The sequence below is a fragment of the Peromyscus eremicus genome, chromosome 14, assembly GCF_949786415.1.
Source record: "Peromyscus eremicus chromosome 14, PerEre_H2_v1, whole genome shotgun sequence".
Taxonomy (NCBI): domain Eukaryota; kingdom Metazoa; phylum Chordata; class Mammalia; order Rodentia; family Cricetidae; genus Peromyscus; species Peromyscus eremicus.
The window spans coordinates 70,954,517-70,972,888 of NC_081430.1; the positions used below are offsets into that span (position 1 = coordinate 70,954,517).

The window sequence follows — 18,372 nt, forward strand, 5'->3', positions numbered from 1 at the left end:
GATAGTCTGCTACACATGCCCAATAACCCAACTTTTTAACATGCAGGATAACAAGGGTACATACAGAGAGAGTTAAGGTCAGTGTGCAATTCAACTATGGATTTGTAAAAAGAAAATCTATGGCTATAACATCTACCTGCCTTTCACAACACAAGAAAGGCACCAAAACACATATAAGTCAGTCTTTACTATAAATCTACATGAGATATTTACGCAGTACAACACACAGGTGCTTTTGCTTGTTTGGGGGGAAAATGCACCTCCTTTGAATGCTAGACCATCCTCTCTACTAGATGTAACTAAGAGCTGAATGCCAATTCTGGCTATAGAGTGCATAGATAGGCTGACACTAAAAATCCCACAGCCAGCAGCAGGGGTTGATGTTCCAAGGGAGTTATTTACCCCTATTCTGATTCCTCTTCCCGAAGCATCAGGGGGTAATTTGCAGCATCTTCAAGCAATTGTTTATATAAAAAGGATATTCTGCCATATGGACTCCAAGGGCTCTGAGGCTGGCCCTTGGTATTGAAAAAAAAAGGTCAGTTGCAATTCTGTGCAAGGAGATCCTGGGGTTTATCTTATTCCATTCACATATACACGGGCTACATATCAAATGGCCCTTATTTTACTGAAAGAATAGACAAGAACAGTAAGTTCTTATAATGTGCGCTGATTCTTACCTGGTGGATTGTATAGCTACCTGGAGTAATTGTAAGGTTAGAAGCACATCGCGTTGGAATATGAATACATTTCCTAGGTAAGTATTTAGTTTTGTGCTCTCTTTTCTTTTTCATAGGGAGAAAAAGAGGAAGAACTCGGAATAAAAGAGATACTTTCATTAGATATATGAAAGTTTTCTAATACACACACACACACACACACACACACATCCACACCCACCTCTCATATAACTTTTTGACTTTCCCACTTCCCTTACCAGACAGGTATTCTAAAATAACTAACTCTTGATATCTGCAGCAGTCTAGTGGAAAATATCATTTTTATGTAAACTATACTACAAGACCATGGAACTAATCACAGTAACATGGTCAGCACACATCCGGGAGAGAGATGGGGACAATCACGCTGTGAAAGCAGTGGCAGAGTGGAAGACCAAGGACCACACAAAAAACAACTGCCTTTGTTTACACAAAACAAAAACTCCAAAGCGAACAACCTCCGGCCCAAATCACATACTTCAGAAACTGAGGGATATTCATTCACCAATTTCACAAAAATGGGACTTAAGCTTTTTTTTTTTTTTTTTTTAAATCAAAATGATGGCAAGGAATTCTTCATAGGGCTCTTTATCTAGACTGAAAGTTCCCTTTATAATAACAGCAAATGCTAAACACTTGGTGACCCTTCCTGGAGAGGCTCAGATGAGGAGCATGCCAGCAATCAAGTAGCTCTTTCTCTCTTCTTAAAGAAAACAGGGTGTGGTACCATCTTTAGGCTTAGCACTGAAAGTCACCTTTGAAAAGATCACACTCTCTTAAATCTGAGATGCTCTGTACTAACGGCATGAAGGCATTTGAATTGTTACATCTTGGGTTCAGAGTCCTGCTAAAACTTTTAAACACAGCCAACAACATCATACAAGAGACCATCCTGCAGAAACACAAAGGATTTGCTTTTGTAATGGAGACACGAGAACATAGGACAGGCAACAGTCACGTGTCACAGTGTACCAACCAATTCAAAACATCGAGAAGGAAGCTTCAATGGGATGGAATTTTGTTTAATGTAATTTAAGTATATTTTGTTTACTTTAAAAAAAATGGTTGTTTTCATAACCTGCAGAATTGATGTTTCATGGTCTGCCATGCTTTTTTTCTTTTTTTTTTTTTAACTTTCATTGTAATGAAAAGCATCAAAGCTTAATTGTTTACCATTTGCATGACAAGCATTACACATGCCATTCAGTGACACTTAAGTCCTCTGCATAGGAAGGGGTTCCACAGTAAACTTAACCCTGTCAGACAGTACAAAAGAGCCATCAACACTTCTGTACCTTACTGCTAATAAAAAGGCCACAAGGTAAAAAGGCACATAGGATTCTATATAAAACATATTTAAATGAATCAAAGTTTCTAAAGAAAGAAGAATATGACAAGAAGTACCAAAATTCCAGTATTAGGGGTTAAAAGTTTCTGTTTCAGTGTTAACATTGACCTTGAGAGCCTCTTGATACAAATCACAAAAAAATAAAACTCGGTTGAAAACAAAGATGTTCTATTCCTGCTCAAACAATAAATATAAATTAAACAGTAAGAAAACATTTTTCTTTTCAGTTCATAGTGCCTGAAGACTAAGAGAGACATACATGGTATAAATAAAAATTCACCGTACTTACTCAAATCCTACTTATAGAACTGGCATATTTACATTCATACCCAAGTTGTGTCAGAGTTGAGTGAAGTTCCAAACTCTCTGCCACATTTAACTATTAGCAATCACATTTGGAAACTCGTAGAGACTTAAAATCAAGCCTTTCCCCCAAATGCTGAAAACGATGAATGTGTGTGACACACAAACACACATACATAAGCTACTTAATTCGAAAAATATACCCTTATAATAATCTGGAGTACCATTGTTTCTTAACCACCTCAATGCCCATGGAGTAAAAGTAAACAAACAAACAAAAACCAACCTCATTGCTTCTAAGAGCCTGTAGGTATTATTTAATTTTCTAAGTTAGGTGTATACAGTTTAAATTTAAAATACTATCACGTTCCATTTCAACCTTAGAATTATATTGCTGACTACATAATATATGATGGTTTGATACTCTTCACTTGTTGCCTCGTCGCTGTATATTTAAAAGCGGACATGGTGTGAACAGAAAAGGCTTCAGCAATGTAGTTCCACTCCTGTATGCTTAACTATGATCTTCATGCGGCTCAATCCAGATACTCCCACAAGTTGAGTGCTTTCCTCTAAATGAGTAAAGGCTCTTCATCCTCAGGGCTTCACAGAGGAAAAAAAAGTTGCTGCTGATGAAGGAGAGAAGGGGTATGTGCGTAGTGAATCGGTCTTATAAGTCTTGCATATCTTCATCCAGCTGGACAGTTTGGAGCTTGGCCAACTCTTTTTTATCTGTTCCCAGCTCTTCGCAGACAGTTTCAACCATGCCATCCAGGACATACTTGGATTTGGAGTCCAGCATCATCAAGCTGTTCGTTGCTTTGGTCTCAGAATTTTGTAGGAAATTCTCTTTTAGGTTGGCTGCTGACTGCAGAACCAAGCGATGCTCTCTGACAAAATCCTGGTGTACCGCTGGCGAGGCATGACCCACCCGCTCTTCAGCTGGAGGAACAATCTCCCCCAGGGCAGCCTGAGTCATAGGGACTGACAGTAGGTCTTGACCGGTAATAAGGGGACAGTTCTGAAGGGCTGCATAGTTGGTGTTGCCGACAGATGTCACAGTAGATTTACTTGCCACAGGTGTGGACAGGGGCTGACTCTCAGCAATGTCCGAGTTCAGCTCAGTGGGATTTAGTAGTGTAGGGGGAGACAGGGAAAAACTGTGAGCCGGGGACACGTTAACTAGCGGAGAGGCCAGGGGATGGAGGCCACTCCCGGAGACATCGTCAGGAGATAGGCTTGCATTTACTTGTGCGTTGTGACTGACAGGCATCAGCTGAGAAAAAACCAGGCCTCTTTCTAAGCCTTCCTGTTTCACAGCTCCTCCAGTCTGGCCTGAATTAGGAACAGTGTAGACCACTGCGCTGGGAGCAAGAGGGCTCAGGAAAAGTTTGCCATGCTGGACCGTGCTGGACTCACTTGTAAACGTGCCTCCATCTGAAGTGCTTGAGTTTCCTGAAATATTACCTGGGGGAAAAAAGGACCAATTGATATTAATACAAATAGTACAGAAAACAAACAAACAAACAAACAAACAAACAAACAAACCAGTTACTTCTGTAACACGCATGATATTTCCTCAGGTATAGTATCAACCGAGAGGCGACATTTACATGTGTCGCTGAATCCAGTTTGGACACTGTAAGCTGCAGAGTCCCAGGCTCAGAACTCAGACTAACTTTCTCTCTCTATATATATATATATTTTATTTCTTTTGCAGTGCTGCGGAGTGAACTCGGAGCCTTCTACACACTGGGCAAAAATTCTGCCAGATGACTTCTGTGTGTTAACTCCCCATGCAATTGTTATAACCAAATGAAAGAGAACGTTAAGTGTAGGACCTGGGGAGTGAGGGTACCTGCATGGTGCAGGCCTTGGGTTCAATCCTCAGCATCATCAAAAATTAAAACAAAAATAAAAGCCAGCCAGCCGATCAAAGCAAGCAAGTATGTAGGAGCTGGGGATAAGGTTGAGGCAGGGAGACTGAATTTGAGCCCAGCTTGGGCTCAAAGGAAAAGAAAAAAAAAAAAAAAAAGAAGAGGAGGAGGAGAAATTCTTGTCCAAGTCCTGATATTTGTCAAGTTTCTGACTTTTTACCACAGACTTACCACCTCTTAACTAGTTGGTAGTGATCACTAATACTGCCAGTTAGAACGAGAGAACACAGATACAAAGTAAAATATGTTTGCTAGGCCTGCCCAGTTACTGACGTTAAGATATTAAATGAAAACGTGGAAAATACCACATAAAATGAGTTTCTCTGGAACTTACAAGTTAACCACATCAACCTGTCCAGACAAGTCTCAGAGTTTCACCAAACCACCAATAAAGCAGTCTCCAGTCAACACAGCCCTCAAGGTTTTTTCAACCCCCAGCGTTTTGTTGGGCTGGCTCTAAATTTTCAGTGTTGTAGTGATGGGAAGAATGAATGGTAACACTGAAGAACTATTTTTAAAATACAGAAGAACACAAGGGTGGAATTAATGCCTCATTCAAAGGCGTGTGTCTTTCAAGACTCTCACTATCTCTCTGTGGAGACTGGAAGCACAAAACAGATGTTCAAACGAGAGACTTGGGAAGATGCAGACCCCATGTCTCCATCCAATACCCCCCCCCCCCCCGTGAGTCTTTACAAAGTGAATTGATGGCAATTAGATGACCCAGGTCCCCAAATATTACCAACGAAGGAAAGGTGGGTTTGTGGAGAGTTCTGGGGAAGAATTAGGATGGGTTACTTATCTACCCTGCACTTGAATTAGAGGTGAATCAACTCCTTTATGAGTGCAGAAAACAAGCCAATATTAAATTAGTAATTCACCCAACATTGCCTTTTTGAATTATTAGAGTAATTATTAGAGTAATTATTATAGTACTACCTATGTTAATGAGTGCCATAGGGCCTTTTATATGTCTTCCACCATTTTTAAGCGCCTTATGTAAGCAAAAGAGTGTCTTTACAGGAGAAAAAAAGAGAGAACACTATATTTGAACTCCTTTAAAAAAGGTTGAGCTGGGCAGTGGTGGCGCTTGCCTTTAATTCCAGCACTCAGGAGGCAGAGACAGGTAGATCTCTGTGAGTTCGAGGCCAGCCTGATCTACAAAGTGAGTTCCAGGACAGCTAGGATTGTTATACAGAGAAACTCTGTCTTGAAAAAAAACTTAAAAAAAAAAAAAAAGTAAATTACTAGTATGTAAGTATTCATCACAGAAAGACTGTTAAGAAAAAACACTTCTGTATATGTTTGGGCTGTTCTCTAACGTAAATGTGTTTTTCAGGGCATACAAATGAACAGACGGCTTCTATTCTTAAACCTTTTGGCTTCAAGTGTGTTTTAAAAGTCTTGTAGGCTTCAAAACTGTAAGGGGGAAAAAGCCACAGTCAATGTTTACTTTGCTTTGTGTGTGTCTGTGAAGCTGTTTACTAGCAGACCTGTGTGTGTACAAAATGGTTACTTCTTTGATAGAGTCATAAATAACACCATATGCAACATTTCTCCAATAGCTATTAAGCACAGTAGACTAACATTCTGTACATGTAAAAAACTTTAACGAACATAAAATGAAGGGAAAAACAGACATATTCCAAAGGATAATTTTGACTTATTTTTCAATAGGGGGGATTGAACCCAAGGCCTCACACATAAAACATGATTTTGTTGTTTTTTTTGAGACAGGGTCTGTCTTAGGTAGCCCTGGCTGTCCTGGAACCCACAAAGTAGACCAAGTTGACCACAAACACACAGAGATCTGCCTGCCTCTGCCTCCCACGTGCTAGGCTTAAGGAAGACATGTACCAGCATGCCTGGCTAAAACATGATTTTAAAATGTAGCTGCAGCTGAGTTACAAATGAAACAATAATTTAAAAATCATTTAAAAAAAAAACTGAACTTAAATATCCCAGGTACAAAGTATAATTTTACAATGATGCTAGGAGAGTAAAAAAAAACCCTCTTTTATTGTAAAATGAATAAAGATGGGGCTGGAGAGGTGGCTGAGAGGTTAAGAGCACCGACTACTTTTCCAGAGGTCCTGAGTTCAATTCCCAGCACCCACATGGTGGCTCACAATTACTTGTAATGAGATCTGGCACCCTCTTCTGTATACATAATAAATAAACAAATCTTTTTTTAGAAAAAGTAAAATGAATAAAGATACAGACAGTCTGTTTTTCCATGTAACCATAACTTTTTCAGCTATCTAGGAAGACAGGACTACGTTTCTGGGCATTTTAAAGAATGTTTGGTGTAAGTTTGATTTGATTTGGTCTGGTATTGTTTTTGGAGACAGACTCTTACTATGTAACCTGGTTTGCCTTGAAACTCACTATGTAGCTCAGGGTAGGCCTTGAAACCCCCAATCCTCGGCTTCAGTCTCCCAAGTGTTGGGATCATAAGCATTTACCACCATATCCTACCTTAGCATTTTTTTTTTTTATAAAGTTCAAATTCCTAAAATGCTTTACTGCAAAGTGCAATTCACCACTACTAGGAAGGAATGTTGCCTACGGGAACCATCTGGTTAAACTTTCCGTTGGCCCAGAGAGTCTAAGGGTTGACAACCCTGTCATCTGATCTTAGCTATTTTAACTGACAATGCTATTCTTATTCCTAGTAAGTATCTCACTTACAAACTAGCAATTGGCGGGTATTGCTGGGCGATGGCGCACACCTTTAATCCCAGCACTCGGAGGCGGAGGCAGGAAGATCTCTGAGTTTGAGACCAGCCTGGTCTACAGAGTGAGGTCCAGGACAGCCAAGGCTACACAGAGAAACCCTGTCTTGAAAAAACAAGAAAAAAAAAGTAGAAAACAACACTTCTCCCCCACCAAAAAACCTAGCTATTATTTCATAATACTTTTCTTGATTACAGATGAAAAGCATTATTGTATTTCTCCTCTGCCAACGTATATGCTCATACTTCCCGCGCAACTTTGCTGTCTAAAATGTTGCAAACTACTTGGAAATTTTCATAAAGAAGGAAAATGGGTTAGAGTTGTAAATCATTGTAAAATTAAACTCTTTGGCTTTCTCTAGGGCATTTGTCTCTTGTCCCTAAGGTGGATAGTGATGTGGGTTAACTCTTTATATGACCTAGAGCAATGGACGTCTGAAGAGAGTATTACAAGACCATGGTGGCTTACTTTAAGAGAGACAGATATGTGGAATGAAACGCACAACGATTTTTTCATTAATGCCTCCAATCAGTTGAAGGAGACTATAGCTAGAGGAGCAAGAGTTGTACAAAAACTGACTATGCTTCAGTAGGTTAACCTTTGGTAAAAATCTGGACTTTCAGATTTGCTTATAGGAAGGCAAACATGATCACCATCTCCCGCTCCTAAGAGCTAGAGACCACGTAACTTTCAATGCCCAAGTCTACCTGTTCCTGTTTCTAGATGGAGAAAAATGACGAGTGATCTATATTTTAGTCATGTTCCTGAAGAACTAGTGGGCCAGCCTCAGGCTTGTTTCTTTTTTCTTTTTCTTTTTCTTTTTTGGTTTTTCGAGACAGGGTTTCTCTGTGTAGCTTTGCGCCTTTTCCTGGAACTCACTCGGTAGCCCAGGCTGGCCTCGAACTCACAGAGATCCGCCTGGCTCTGCCTCCCGAGTGCTAGGATTAAAGGCATGCGCCACCACCGCCCGGCCCTTGTTTCCTTTTTCTAACAGACATCGGTTAGTAAAGCCACAATACACAATGACACAGTTGTTTTCATAAATATAAACCCACATAGCTGAGGAATGAACATACATCTAGAGCGATACAAAAATCACATATGCTTCTAAGTTTCTTTTAGGTCTTAGTATTAGTGATAGGAAGAACACAATGCAAACGAGAACAGATTCTATCTTTTAGTTTATTCTTTTAAAACATTTTCTGGTCAAATAAATAACTGCTCGACTAATTTCATGTTCCTAGCAATTTTATTAATTTTTAATTTTAAAATGCCAAGTACCGGGTTATTTCATAAGCACTGATTGGCTTATCATATTCCTATAATTGTAGAGTTGGCAAGACCTGCTATAAACTGTTCTTTTCCATTCTGTTTGGGGAAATTAAACTCCATGCTCAGGATGGAAGAAAATCAGGAAAGCTGAAGAGTATTTCAGGCACTGGGAATCACATCAAGGCTATTCTGTAGCTGTGGAAACCAACCAAGTATCTGAAAAAATAACATCCATCTATACCTTTCACTAAATGCGTCATTTACAGCAGCTGACCAACACATGCCCTGGTGCATTATGGTACCAAATGAGGCTTTTTACCTTGTGAAGCTGCTACTGAGACAGGAGGCAGCTGCAGTGGAGAGAATCCAACACCTCCATTGAGGAACTGGCCGTTTGCTCCGGAATTAGGGATCTGGACGATGCCATACTGGTTAATTTGCACTGGTGTAGTAAAAGTCACCACAGAGCCCCCGTCCTGGGAGGCCACTGTCTGGACGTCTTCCCTCTTCACCTCAGTGCAGGGTATCAGCCCTGGGAATGGCACAGGGGCACTAGGGCTGTAGGAGGTGGTGGCCGCTGAGTTCACAGCAGAGCTCTGGAGGACTTTGAATTCTTTCACATCCTGGGAGGCAGACCCCAAGAGGTCCGACATGGCTATGCCATTGCTCACAATGTTCGAGGACATTTTTGGTGGGTTCAGCGACACCGTCTGTGTATTTCCCACGTTCAGTCCATTAAGGATAACTCCATTGTGCCCCTGAATAAAAGAATTACCATTAAGGAAGACAGGTGAAGTACTTGCAGGTACCAAGTTTCCGTTCAACAAAACTCCAGAAGAGCTCAACGATATCTTAGCATTCCCAATTTGTTGCATATATATCGGCTCCATGTGGCTAGAAAGGCTGAGGTTGGTGACGGCATCAGATGCACCCGAAAGTGGGTGAGGAGACAGATCCTCATGTCCCTTGCTGGACTCATCTTCAGTGCTGGGGTTGCCATCGGATTCGCTGTTCAGGGAGAGAAGACGTTTGGAAGGTCAAGGGCATGACAATCTATGTAGTTTGTAAAACATCCTTTAAAACCATTAAAGGCGGTATTTATGCAAAGCACAACAGCCCATCTGCTGACCCTGTTGAAACTAGAGGTTTTAAACAAATTCTGCCCAGCCAGACAGTGAGAAGATGAGTTCAGATCCTAATAACTTTTTATAATAAATTCAGAGAAAGACCAGAGGGTTGGAGAATGTAAAATGCAACTGAAATAACTTACTGCTGTGTTTTCATTCTCATAGAATTCCTGTGCTACTCCAACTGTTAAATGGACCACTACCTCTGCCATAGAAACAACTCATTAAATGTGTTTTTCCCTGTTTAGGAGAGCCGTTCCTTCCTAAAGCCATTTCAGGTTAGTGTTATTTTGAAGGTAGATGGAATTGCCGAAGGAGCAGGAGGTGTGAGGTGTTCAGTTTTCTTTGCCAGTTAGTTAACAAGAGACCATTTTCTCACCTGCTCCCAAACTTCTACTCCGCCAGACTGACAATTCTCATTCAATAAAGTGGTTGCCCTTGTGGGAAAGACACTTGCCACCCAAGATAGGCACAGTTGCCTTTGAATCCAAAGGAAGCCATAGGGGCCTATTTAACATACACCGTCCAGTGCCCTGGTGAGGTGGGAGGGAAAAGGTGAGCATCACTCAGTGGTCTCGTAACTATCAGACTCCGTCCCAGACTCTTCAGTCCTTTTATTCCAGGATCCCAGGCTTAAAGGAAATAGCAAGTTCAGGTCAGGGAGGAATGGTGGGAGTTTTCCTCATTTGGTTTGAGTCTGGGCGGGGCAGGACAGAAGCAGTCTGGAAGCCTGGTGGGACTTGGTCCAGCTGAGGATCCAACATCCCAGCGAGATCGGTTCCCTTTCAAGCTGAGGGGAGGGGATTACCCGGGCTTTGGGCTTTGGGGCCAGGAGCGCAGAAAGCGCTTTGATTTACGAGCTGAGGCTGAGCAGCCGTCGCCATTGGTGAGGGTGACTCACCAGGGGTGCGGGTGGGAGGTAGATCCGGAGAGGGGCCTATACCAGGCAATTGGGCCTGGGGGTTGAGGGTGTGGACTTAATGGGGAGGAGGGTAAAGTCATCAGAGCATGGCTCAGGATACGTGTGTGTGTGTGTGTGTGTGTGTGTGTGTGTGTGTGTGTGTGTATCCTGGGAACTGGGCCGGTTCCGTAGCAAAGTCTGCAGGACAGCTGGCTTGCATGTGGCATGGGCTTCATACCCAGTGCCCTGGCCTAGCAGATTCCTTCCGTGCGTCTGCAGAGCTCTCCAGGGTAGACAGCGTCGCCTAACCAGTGCTCCTTCTCTGGGTCGCCCCTCAAGACCGAGGAAGGGTGCTCACAGGTCGCCGGGCATGTTTTGTTTATGGTTACCGAGAGCCAGAGCCAGGGCTGCACAGTGAGCCTCTCTCCTGCCTGAGGCCAGCTGTGGGCCTCCGGACTCCACCCGGGCGGGCGCAGGGGCAGAGCAACGAGGGCGGGCTGCTGCCGGTTCTGGAATGCGCAGGGTGATCACCTTCACCTGGCCCAGGCGGGCTGGCTCCCCGGATCGCCGGTTCCTTCCCAGGGTGGAACATTTGCATTGCATTTGGATTCTTTTCTCTCCAATCCCCTCAGGGCGGGAGACACTATCCTTAAACCTTTTCCTCACTTTACCCGTCCACCAACAGACACACGCACACAGAGACACACAAATACGCATACACACCCAAGGGGCTGGCTTGAGGGGACACACAAAAGGTGTGGGGGGAAATGCATTTTCTACTAAAGAAGGAAAAAACTGACAATAAAGTTAAAACCGGATAGAGTGGGGGCGGAAGGACTGAGTGGATAGCTCCCCCACTTCTGTCCACCTTTTATGCCAGCTTGTCGCCTGTCCCCAACTGCCCCACCAGGAGGGAACCATGCTGTGTTAGGGGGCCCAAGAAACTGCCCTTCAGCCCTGCCACCTCTGAAGCACTGTAACCCGATCCGAACTTGTTCAGAATCAGGTTTCAAAACACCGCAGAGGCGAGCTGCCCGGGCACCCCACGCTGCCCCAGCCGCGATGAGAACCGCGGCGGGCAGGGTGAATGATTAACTCTGTCATATTAAAGCCTCGACGTCCCCAGACCCCATCTGGGCCACTCGTCTCCACTAACGCTCCTTTTCCTTCCAGGGCGGCTCTGGTGACCTCCAGGCCAGGCTAGGGGCTCGGTCGAACCCTGGGTATCCTGGAGCATGTGCGCGCACCAGGCTCCGAGTGACCCGGAGGAGCCCGAGACCCCCGGCCGGCTCCGGCAGCCCCTGCGGGCCCGGAGCCGCAGTGAGAGCAGCCTTGCCGGCGTGCACACACTGCTCCCTACGAGAACCAAGGAGAGAGTGGCAACTTCAAAGGCAGCAGGATGGGGGTGGGAAGCCGGGCAGCAGTGACCAGCCGAGGTGGGGGCGGGGACTGAGACCTAGGCGGGCGACCAGAAACTTCTGGGGGCAGGAGGGGGAGGGGGGAGGAGGAAGGATCCCCCCGCTCGTTGCCACCGTCGTCCCCCCCCCCCTCCCGGTAGGGAAGCGAGGTGGGGGGCGGGGAGAGGTGGGCAGCCAGACCGGGCTGGTGGGGAAGGTAAGCGCCATGTTTGCGAGCGCTTGGAGGAAAAGAAAGCTGGGAAAGGGATGGGGTGGGGGGGTGGGGAGGGGGGGGAGGAAGGGGGAGGAGGAGGAAAGTTGGCGCTCACCTTTTGGACTGGGTCTCGGAGGGGTTCCGGTCGCGCTGCCGCCGGTTCTTGAACCAGTTGCTGACCTGGGTGAGGGAGAGGCCGGTGATCTTGGCTAGGTGCCGCTTCTCGGCGGGCGAGGGGTAGCGATTCTGCTTGTAGAGCTCCTTGAGCGCGTTGCGCGACTTCTCCTTGAAACAATACACCGTCTCCTCGCCGTCCCAGATGGTGCGGGGCAAGGGGAATTTCCTGCGCAGCCGGTACTTGTCCACGGCGCCCAGCGGCCGGCCGCGCGCTCGCTCGGCCTCGGTGTAGCGCGCCTTGTACCAGAGCTGCTGCAGCAGCGGATGGTTGGCCGACTCGAAGCTGTGGCTCTCGAGGATGCTGTACAACTCAGGGTAGATGCCCTGGTGGAAGGCCACGAGCGCTCGCGCCTTCAGCAGGCTCTCGTTGCCACGTAGCAGGTCGCTCTGGGGCAGGGACCACAGGAACCGGGCCAGGCGGTCCAGGTTGCCCCCCTGCTGCAACGCCTCGCACACGCAGGCGACATGGTCCGGCGAGAAGGCCAGAGGGGGCTGCGCGGCGGCGGCTGTGTGCTGGTGCCTGCCCAGAAGTTCCGAGTGGAGTTGTACCTGATCGGCCGCTCCCGCCGCCGCTGCCCCTTCCTCCCGGCTTACCCTGGAGGCAGCCGCGGCGTCCCCCGGCTCCAGAGGGAAAGGGGCTGGAGCCGGGGGGCTCAGCCCAGCCGCCGCGCCCCCCGCCACTTCTCGGTGCGCCTCCTGTCCTTCTGAGGCGCTTTCCATCCCATTCTCCTGCTTGATGTCCGCCGCACTTGCAATCTGCCCGGTGGGGGAGGAAGAGGACATTTTTTGTTGTTTATTTTCCTCCCTCCCTCACTCCCTCGCACTCTTTTCCTCTTTCTTTCCCCCTCTCTTACTCCTCCTTCTTCGTCTCCCTCCCCCCTCCCCCCTCCGGAAAGCCCACTCCCTCCCTCCCGGTTTCGGCTGGATCTGGCCGATCAGGTTTCCCCCAGGCCACGCAGTCACCATTAAGATAGCTGCTAGAGCAAAGTAGTGTAAACGGATAGCTGCTTTCTGCCGTTCCCCCAACGTGACTCCTCCGGTTGCTGCATACTATATGGCACTGGCCGCCCGGCCGGCCCGGCCGCGCCACCCCATTGGCTATTTCGCATTCAGAGGGAGGAGGAGACACTGTTTCTATCCCTGTCGATCACCCGCCTCCCACTCCACCCCTTGCCTTTCCCTCTCTCCCTGACCCCCAGGCACCTATACCTGCCGGAAAACACCGACATTCTTTTCTGGCCCTGCTTTTGAATGGGCAGTTACCTAGCGTCGCCTGCACACTGGACAGCTCTTTCAAAGAAAGGCCCTGTGATTCCCAAAGGAATATTAATCGTGTGCCCTTAAGGTCTGGACGGCGAAATTTTTAACAAAGAGACCACCCTCAGTATGTAGATGACAAAACTTCAGAGACCAATTCCAAAGTTTCCCAGCACCTGATTCCTCTCCTCCCCCACTTTGAGATGTCTTTCTTAAGGCTGTGTATTCACAAAGGTCAAGAACACTACTCAGGAATGTTCTGAGGGAGAAGCATTGGTAGTAATGGGAATTCCAGAGGGGGAGAACTGATCGAAAACAGTGTGTGCAGCCCACTGAGAAGATAAAAGTAAGAAACATTAAAAGAAAAAAAAAAAAGTCACCAAAAGGCCTGGAAACCCTAACTGAGATGAACCTGATACAAATAAGCATATAGAAAATGAAACTGGACGTTTATCCTGGTTAAGTGATGTGGAAGAGAACTAAATCTTACGTTATAATGGTCTTCAAACACTAGTCTACCTACCGCTCCAAATATGTGCACCAATAATAGGTCCTCCCTTCCCCAGGGTGGTGGGTGCTCGGATGGATAGTGTCTCTTTGAAGGTGATAGGTCTGGGAAGAACATCATCTCTGTGTGCAGGCATCTTGGAGGTCAGTACAGGATCAGCAGCCCTTGCCAAACACAGACAAATGGAAGACTGGTCTCAGGGTTTGAGGCTGGAGTCATAACTCAGACAGGGATGAGCCTGTCACCATCTCTGTGGCCCCTGTGGATCAGTTAGTTGGATTTGTCTATGGCTGCTCCTTCTCAAAAATCCAACCGTTAAATGCCTTCCCCCTAACCTCTAGTTCAGGGTGGCCTTGTATCGTTTCTGCTTCCCAGTTGGTCCTAACTGCCTATTTCAGCATATTATGAGGCAGCTGTTTGGGTCACCTGCTGTCACATCAATTTGGTGAGGTTTTCATTTTTTTTTTTTTTTTTTTTTTTTGCTACCAGGCTGCATTTTATTGTTGGTCAGCCAAGATATGTGATACAGAACCTAATTTTTCTATTAAAAATATTTATTTGTGTGTGTGTGTGTGTGTGTGTGTGTGTGCACATGCACATGCCAGCCATGACATACACACATGTGGAGGTCAGAGGACAACTTCTGGGAGTTGGTTCTCTGATTTTCTTCTTCCACCGTATGGATTGTGGGGATTGAACTCCAGTGGTCAGGGATTGGCAAGCGCCTTTACCAGTTCAGCCATCTCACCAGCCTTCACTCTTTCTTCCTCTTTTCCTTTCTTCCAGAAACACTATTCTAATGTGACAAAACCAGAAGTGACATCTTTGGTAGATAGCTATCAAGTTCAGGATAATATCTGAGTTTCAAACTTCCTTGCTTTTTTTTTTCTTTTCTTTCTTGCACTGAAATACACTTTTGTTTTGAAATAATTTTGACTTACTGAGAAGTCACAAAAATTGTAAAGAGCTCACTCCTACTTATTCTTCACATACTTGCCCTTCATACTGACACCTTATAGGGATACCTTTGCATGAGCAAATTAACATTTGCCTATTAGGTACCATTATTAATTAATTCTAGATTTTATTATTTGGAGTTCATTTCTTTTTCTAGTACTCTCTGTTTTGCAGCCCCATCTACGTGGCTGTATTGCATTTGGTTCTTTGAATTTTAAAAGGATATTTATCAGAGCAAAGTAGACATGAAGCCGTGTGGTTTCGTGGAAAAGATGCATATTTAAGGTTCAGCTGGCTAGACTTGGGTTTAGTCCTGGCTCTGCCATTTACTTGAGCGTAAAACAGTAAAGAAGGTTATGGTAATGATTAAAATAAGTTGTTCCAAAAATAACATGATATATAATTAATCTTCTGTAAATAATTGTTATCTTCCTACTGATAATGCAAAGTTTTATATACTTAAAATTCCTTGGGCCAGCTTATGGCATCATAGGAGTTGGCTTCAGAATTATTATCCATCAAATATAGTGCATAACCTAGAAAAGACCATGTTTGGCTTTTGCACGTCTTCTGGATATTGTCTCTAGTGTACCAAGTACATCAGGTTATACATAAGCACTGGTGGCCCTGTCAGGTCTACAGTAGTGCATCTATGGAAACCATGGACCTTGGGGGTTTGAATGATTCAGTTCCTAGGAGATACAAGGAGTCCTGTTACAGAATTCACATTTTGTGAATTTATATACCAGTTACAGGAGAAGGTGCTTCTAGAACCAGAAATCTTAGTCTTGGGGCTTCTTGAGCAGGCTGAGCTTCAGAGCATATCCTGGCACAGGTCCTGGTAGATTCAAACCTGGCCAGTGACATAGGAATGGAATGCTAGGTTTTGTGTGAGTTGATCTTGGAACCCTGGCTGCACCAAATGGTTTTGGAAATTGTCCTCTTTCATCCCTCTGCCAGGTTGCGAACATTTGTTGTGCTGGTATGCACTGTCATGCTGTGTTGTGATCTGGAAGAGTGGAGGCTGAGATTGTGTGAGCATGAAGAGCAGGAGAAGACCAGGATCCTTGTTTCCCTGTCTTTTCCTTCTAGACTGACGACATTGGATGAAAACATGCAGATTTTCTTATCATCTTAGTGTCTTGAAGGAAATCTGTTTCAGTACATGCTATGTTTGAGTTCCTATGATTTTTTTTTTTTAAACCAAGAAAGCTGAGGGTTTTTTTTTGTTTTTTTTTTTTTCCCCCCAATACAGGGTTTCTCTGTGTAGTTTTGGTGCCTGTCCTGGATCTCACTCTGTAGACCAGGCTGGCCTCAAACTCACAGAGATCTGCCTGGCTCTGCCTCTCAAGTGCTGGGATTAAAGGTGTGCACCACTACCACCGGGCGAAAGCTGAATTCTTTAAAATTAAAAATATATTATTGTCCTTGTTATTGTGTGTTGGTGTATATATGTGTTACAACTCATGGGTGGAAGTCAAAGGACATGTCTGTGGAATCAGTTCTCTCTTGTCATTTTTACACGGGTTCCATCAACAGGCTTTAGCCATAGACCTATTCGTTCAGCCCCAGAATGGGAATTTCTACTTGCAAGTTGACGTTGGCTTGCTTCTTGGCAGGCTTCTTCCTCTTTCAGAGAGCAAAGGTAGGTTGGGTTCTAAAGTCAACCCCCCTCCATTGCTACTTAATGTAGGTAGGTGGTTGGTATGTAGTGAGAATTTCTGAAGGATCATTCATTTAGTGGTCACTTTCTGAGTCCTGCCTAGACACAAGACATTGCATTGGGAACTGAGGAAGGATGAATCTACTGAGTCTTTGTCTCTGTAGGATGTTGAATTCTTGTGGGGAAGATACAACATATTTTTAAATAAATACAGTCTAGGATAAGAGCGTGTGTGTGTGTGTGTGTGTGTGTGTGTGTGTGTGTGTGTGTGTGGACTTTTAGTTGAGTTTTTTGAAGGATGAGAAGTTTGAAAGGACAATGGTTCATTAGAGGCAAAGGGAACAGAATGGGAAATTGCATGGATGTAGTTGGAAGTTTTCCTGTGTCCTGCCCCATCCCACAGCTGCTCAGACACAGGAATAAACACACAAAGATTTATATTATTTTTAAACTATGGCCATGGCAGGCTTCTTGCTAGCTAGCTCTCATATCTTAAATTAACCCATTTCTATAAATCTGTACCTTGCCATGTGGCTTGTTGCTTGCTGGTACTTTACATCTTGCTTCTCCTGGCGGCTAGCAGCATCTGCTGCTTCTCCTTTCTCCCCCCAACTCTCTCTCTTGGATTTTCCCGCCTGGCTCCATCCTGCCTCCATCCTGCCTCACCTTAGGCTAATGCAGCTTTATTTATCAACCAATCAGAGCAACACATATTCACAACATGTAGAAACACATCCCACAGCACACGGAGCCATGATTATTTTAGCTTTTTCTGAAATACTAAGTAGTTAAATATGGAACAGAAGTTTTATATAAATGGGTAGTTGGAGAGTGGTTAAGAGACAGGACATTGATGTAGGAGGCTTGATCCAAAGTTATAGGCCAGCTTGGCCTATATATATGGCCATATATATATATATATATATGGCCAGATCTGGCCATGAAACAAAACAAAACAAAAAACCCGACTTTGAAATGTTCAGTTTGCTGTCACGTGTGTAGTTGTTGTCTATGGATCCTATCATGGCCATTGCCAGTTGGTCTAGAATGAGTACTTTCCCAAACCAAAACAATCAGAATCTTTTTTTAAGGGTTTTCTATTTGTGCTAGAAAAATTAAGATTTGTATTCGGAGCCTTGGACAAATGCTTACAAGTTCTTGGTGACCAAGTTCTCTGCCTTTGTAGTATACTGGTCAACAGAAGGTAGGGCAGGGGGTGACCCAGTGAGTCACATGGGTTACAATGTAGAAAAGAAATACAGACACAGAAATAATGAATTGCAAGGTTCTAGAGGTCTCCTGGGCATATAGCAATACTCCTTCCTTTTTGTGATGGTATAGATTTCTCCAGAAGCCCCAAACTCATTGAACTGGCTTCAGTAAATGAGTTAGTGACTTTTGTCATGACTCTACAAGATTTCAGACATGAACAACTTATGTGGGGAGGAGCTGGCTTATAGTTGTAGAGGGCTCAGTCCATGCCCAATTGGCTCCATGTTTCTGGGCCTGGGAGGAGACAGTCCACATCATGACCACAGGAGCATGTGGCAGAGGCTGTCTACATCGTGACAGAGGGAAGCAGAGAGAAAGGAAGTTTCAGGGGACCAAGTATAACCTTCAAAAGTATGCCCTCGGTGACATACTTCCCACAACCTGGGTTCAACACGTCAAGTTTCCAGAACCTCTCAATATAGCGCTACCAAGCGGTGGGCTAAGTATTGATCACACAAGCTTGCAGGCATGTTTTATAGTCAAACCCTAATAGATACCAAACAATATGAAGGTCAGAAATGGAGCTGGGTAGACTAAGACCTGCCATTCTATTTTGCTTACGTCTACCTTCCTTCTCTACTTTT

General features: G+C 44.9%; 1 protein-coding gene across 1 annotated transcript; it reads right to left on the minus strand.

The window, feature by feature from the left end:
* Window positions 1-2,657: 2,657 nt before the first annotated feature.
* Window positions 2,658-12,924, minus strand: LOC131924061 (homeobox protein SIX4). Its single transcript, XM_059279274.1, has 3 exons — window positions 12,070-12,924; window positions 8,635-9,323; window positions 2,658-3,837 (listed from the first exon to the last, which is right to left on the minus strand). Exons 1-3 carry the CDS (start codon window positions 12,912-12,914, stop codon window positions 3,041-3,043), a joined length of 2,331 nt encoding a protein of 776 aa, XP_059135257.1. The 5' UTR covers window positions 12,915-12,924; the 3' UTR covers window positions 2,658-3,040.
* Between the last annotated feature and the right edge of the window lie 5,448 nt (window positions 12,925-18,372).

Excerpts from the sequence above, each read along its gene's own strand:
- LOC131924061 (XM_059279274.1), bottom strand. The coding sequence starts at position 12,914 with ATGTCCTCTTCCTCCCCCACCGGGCAGATTGCAAGTGCGGCGGACATC. Across the intron at positions 9,324-12,069 it reads TCCGAGACCCAGTCCAAAAG|CGAATCCGATGGCAACCCCA; the intron begins GTGAGCGCCAAC and ends CTCCCTGAACAG. Across the intron at positions 3,838-8,634 it reads CTCAGTAGCAGCTTCACAAG|GTAATATTTCAGGAAACTCA; the intron begins GTAAAAAGCCTC and ends TTTTTCCCCCAG.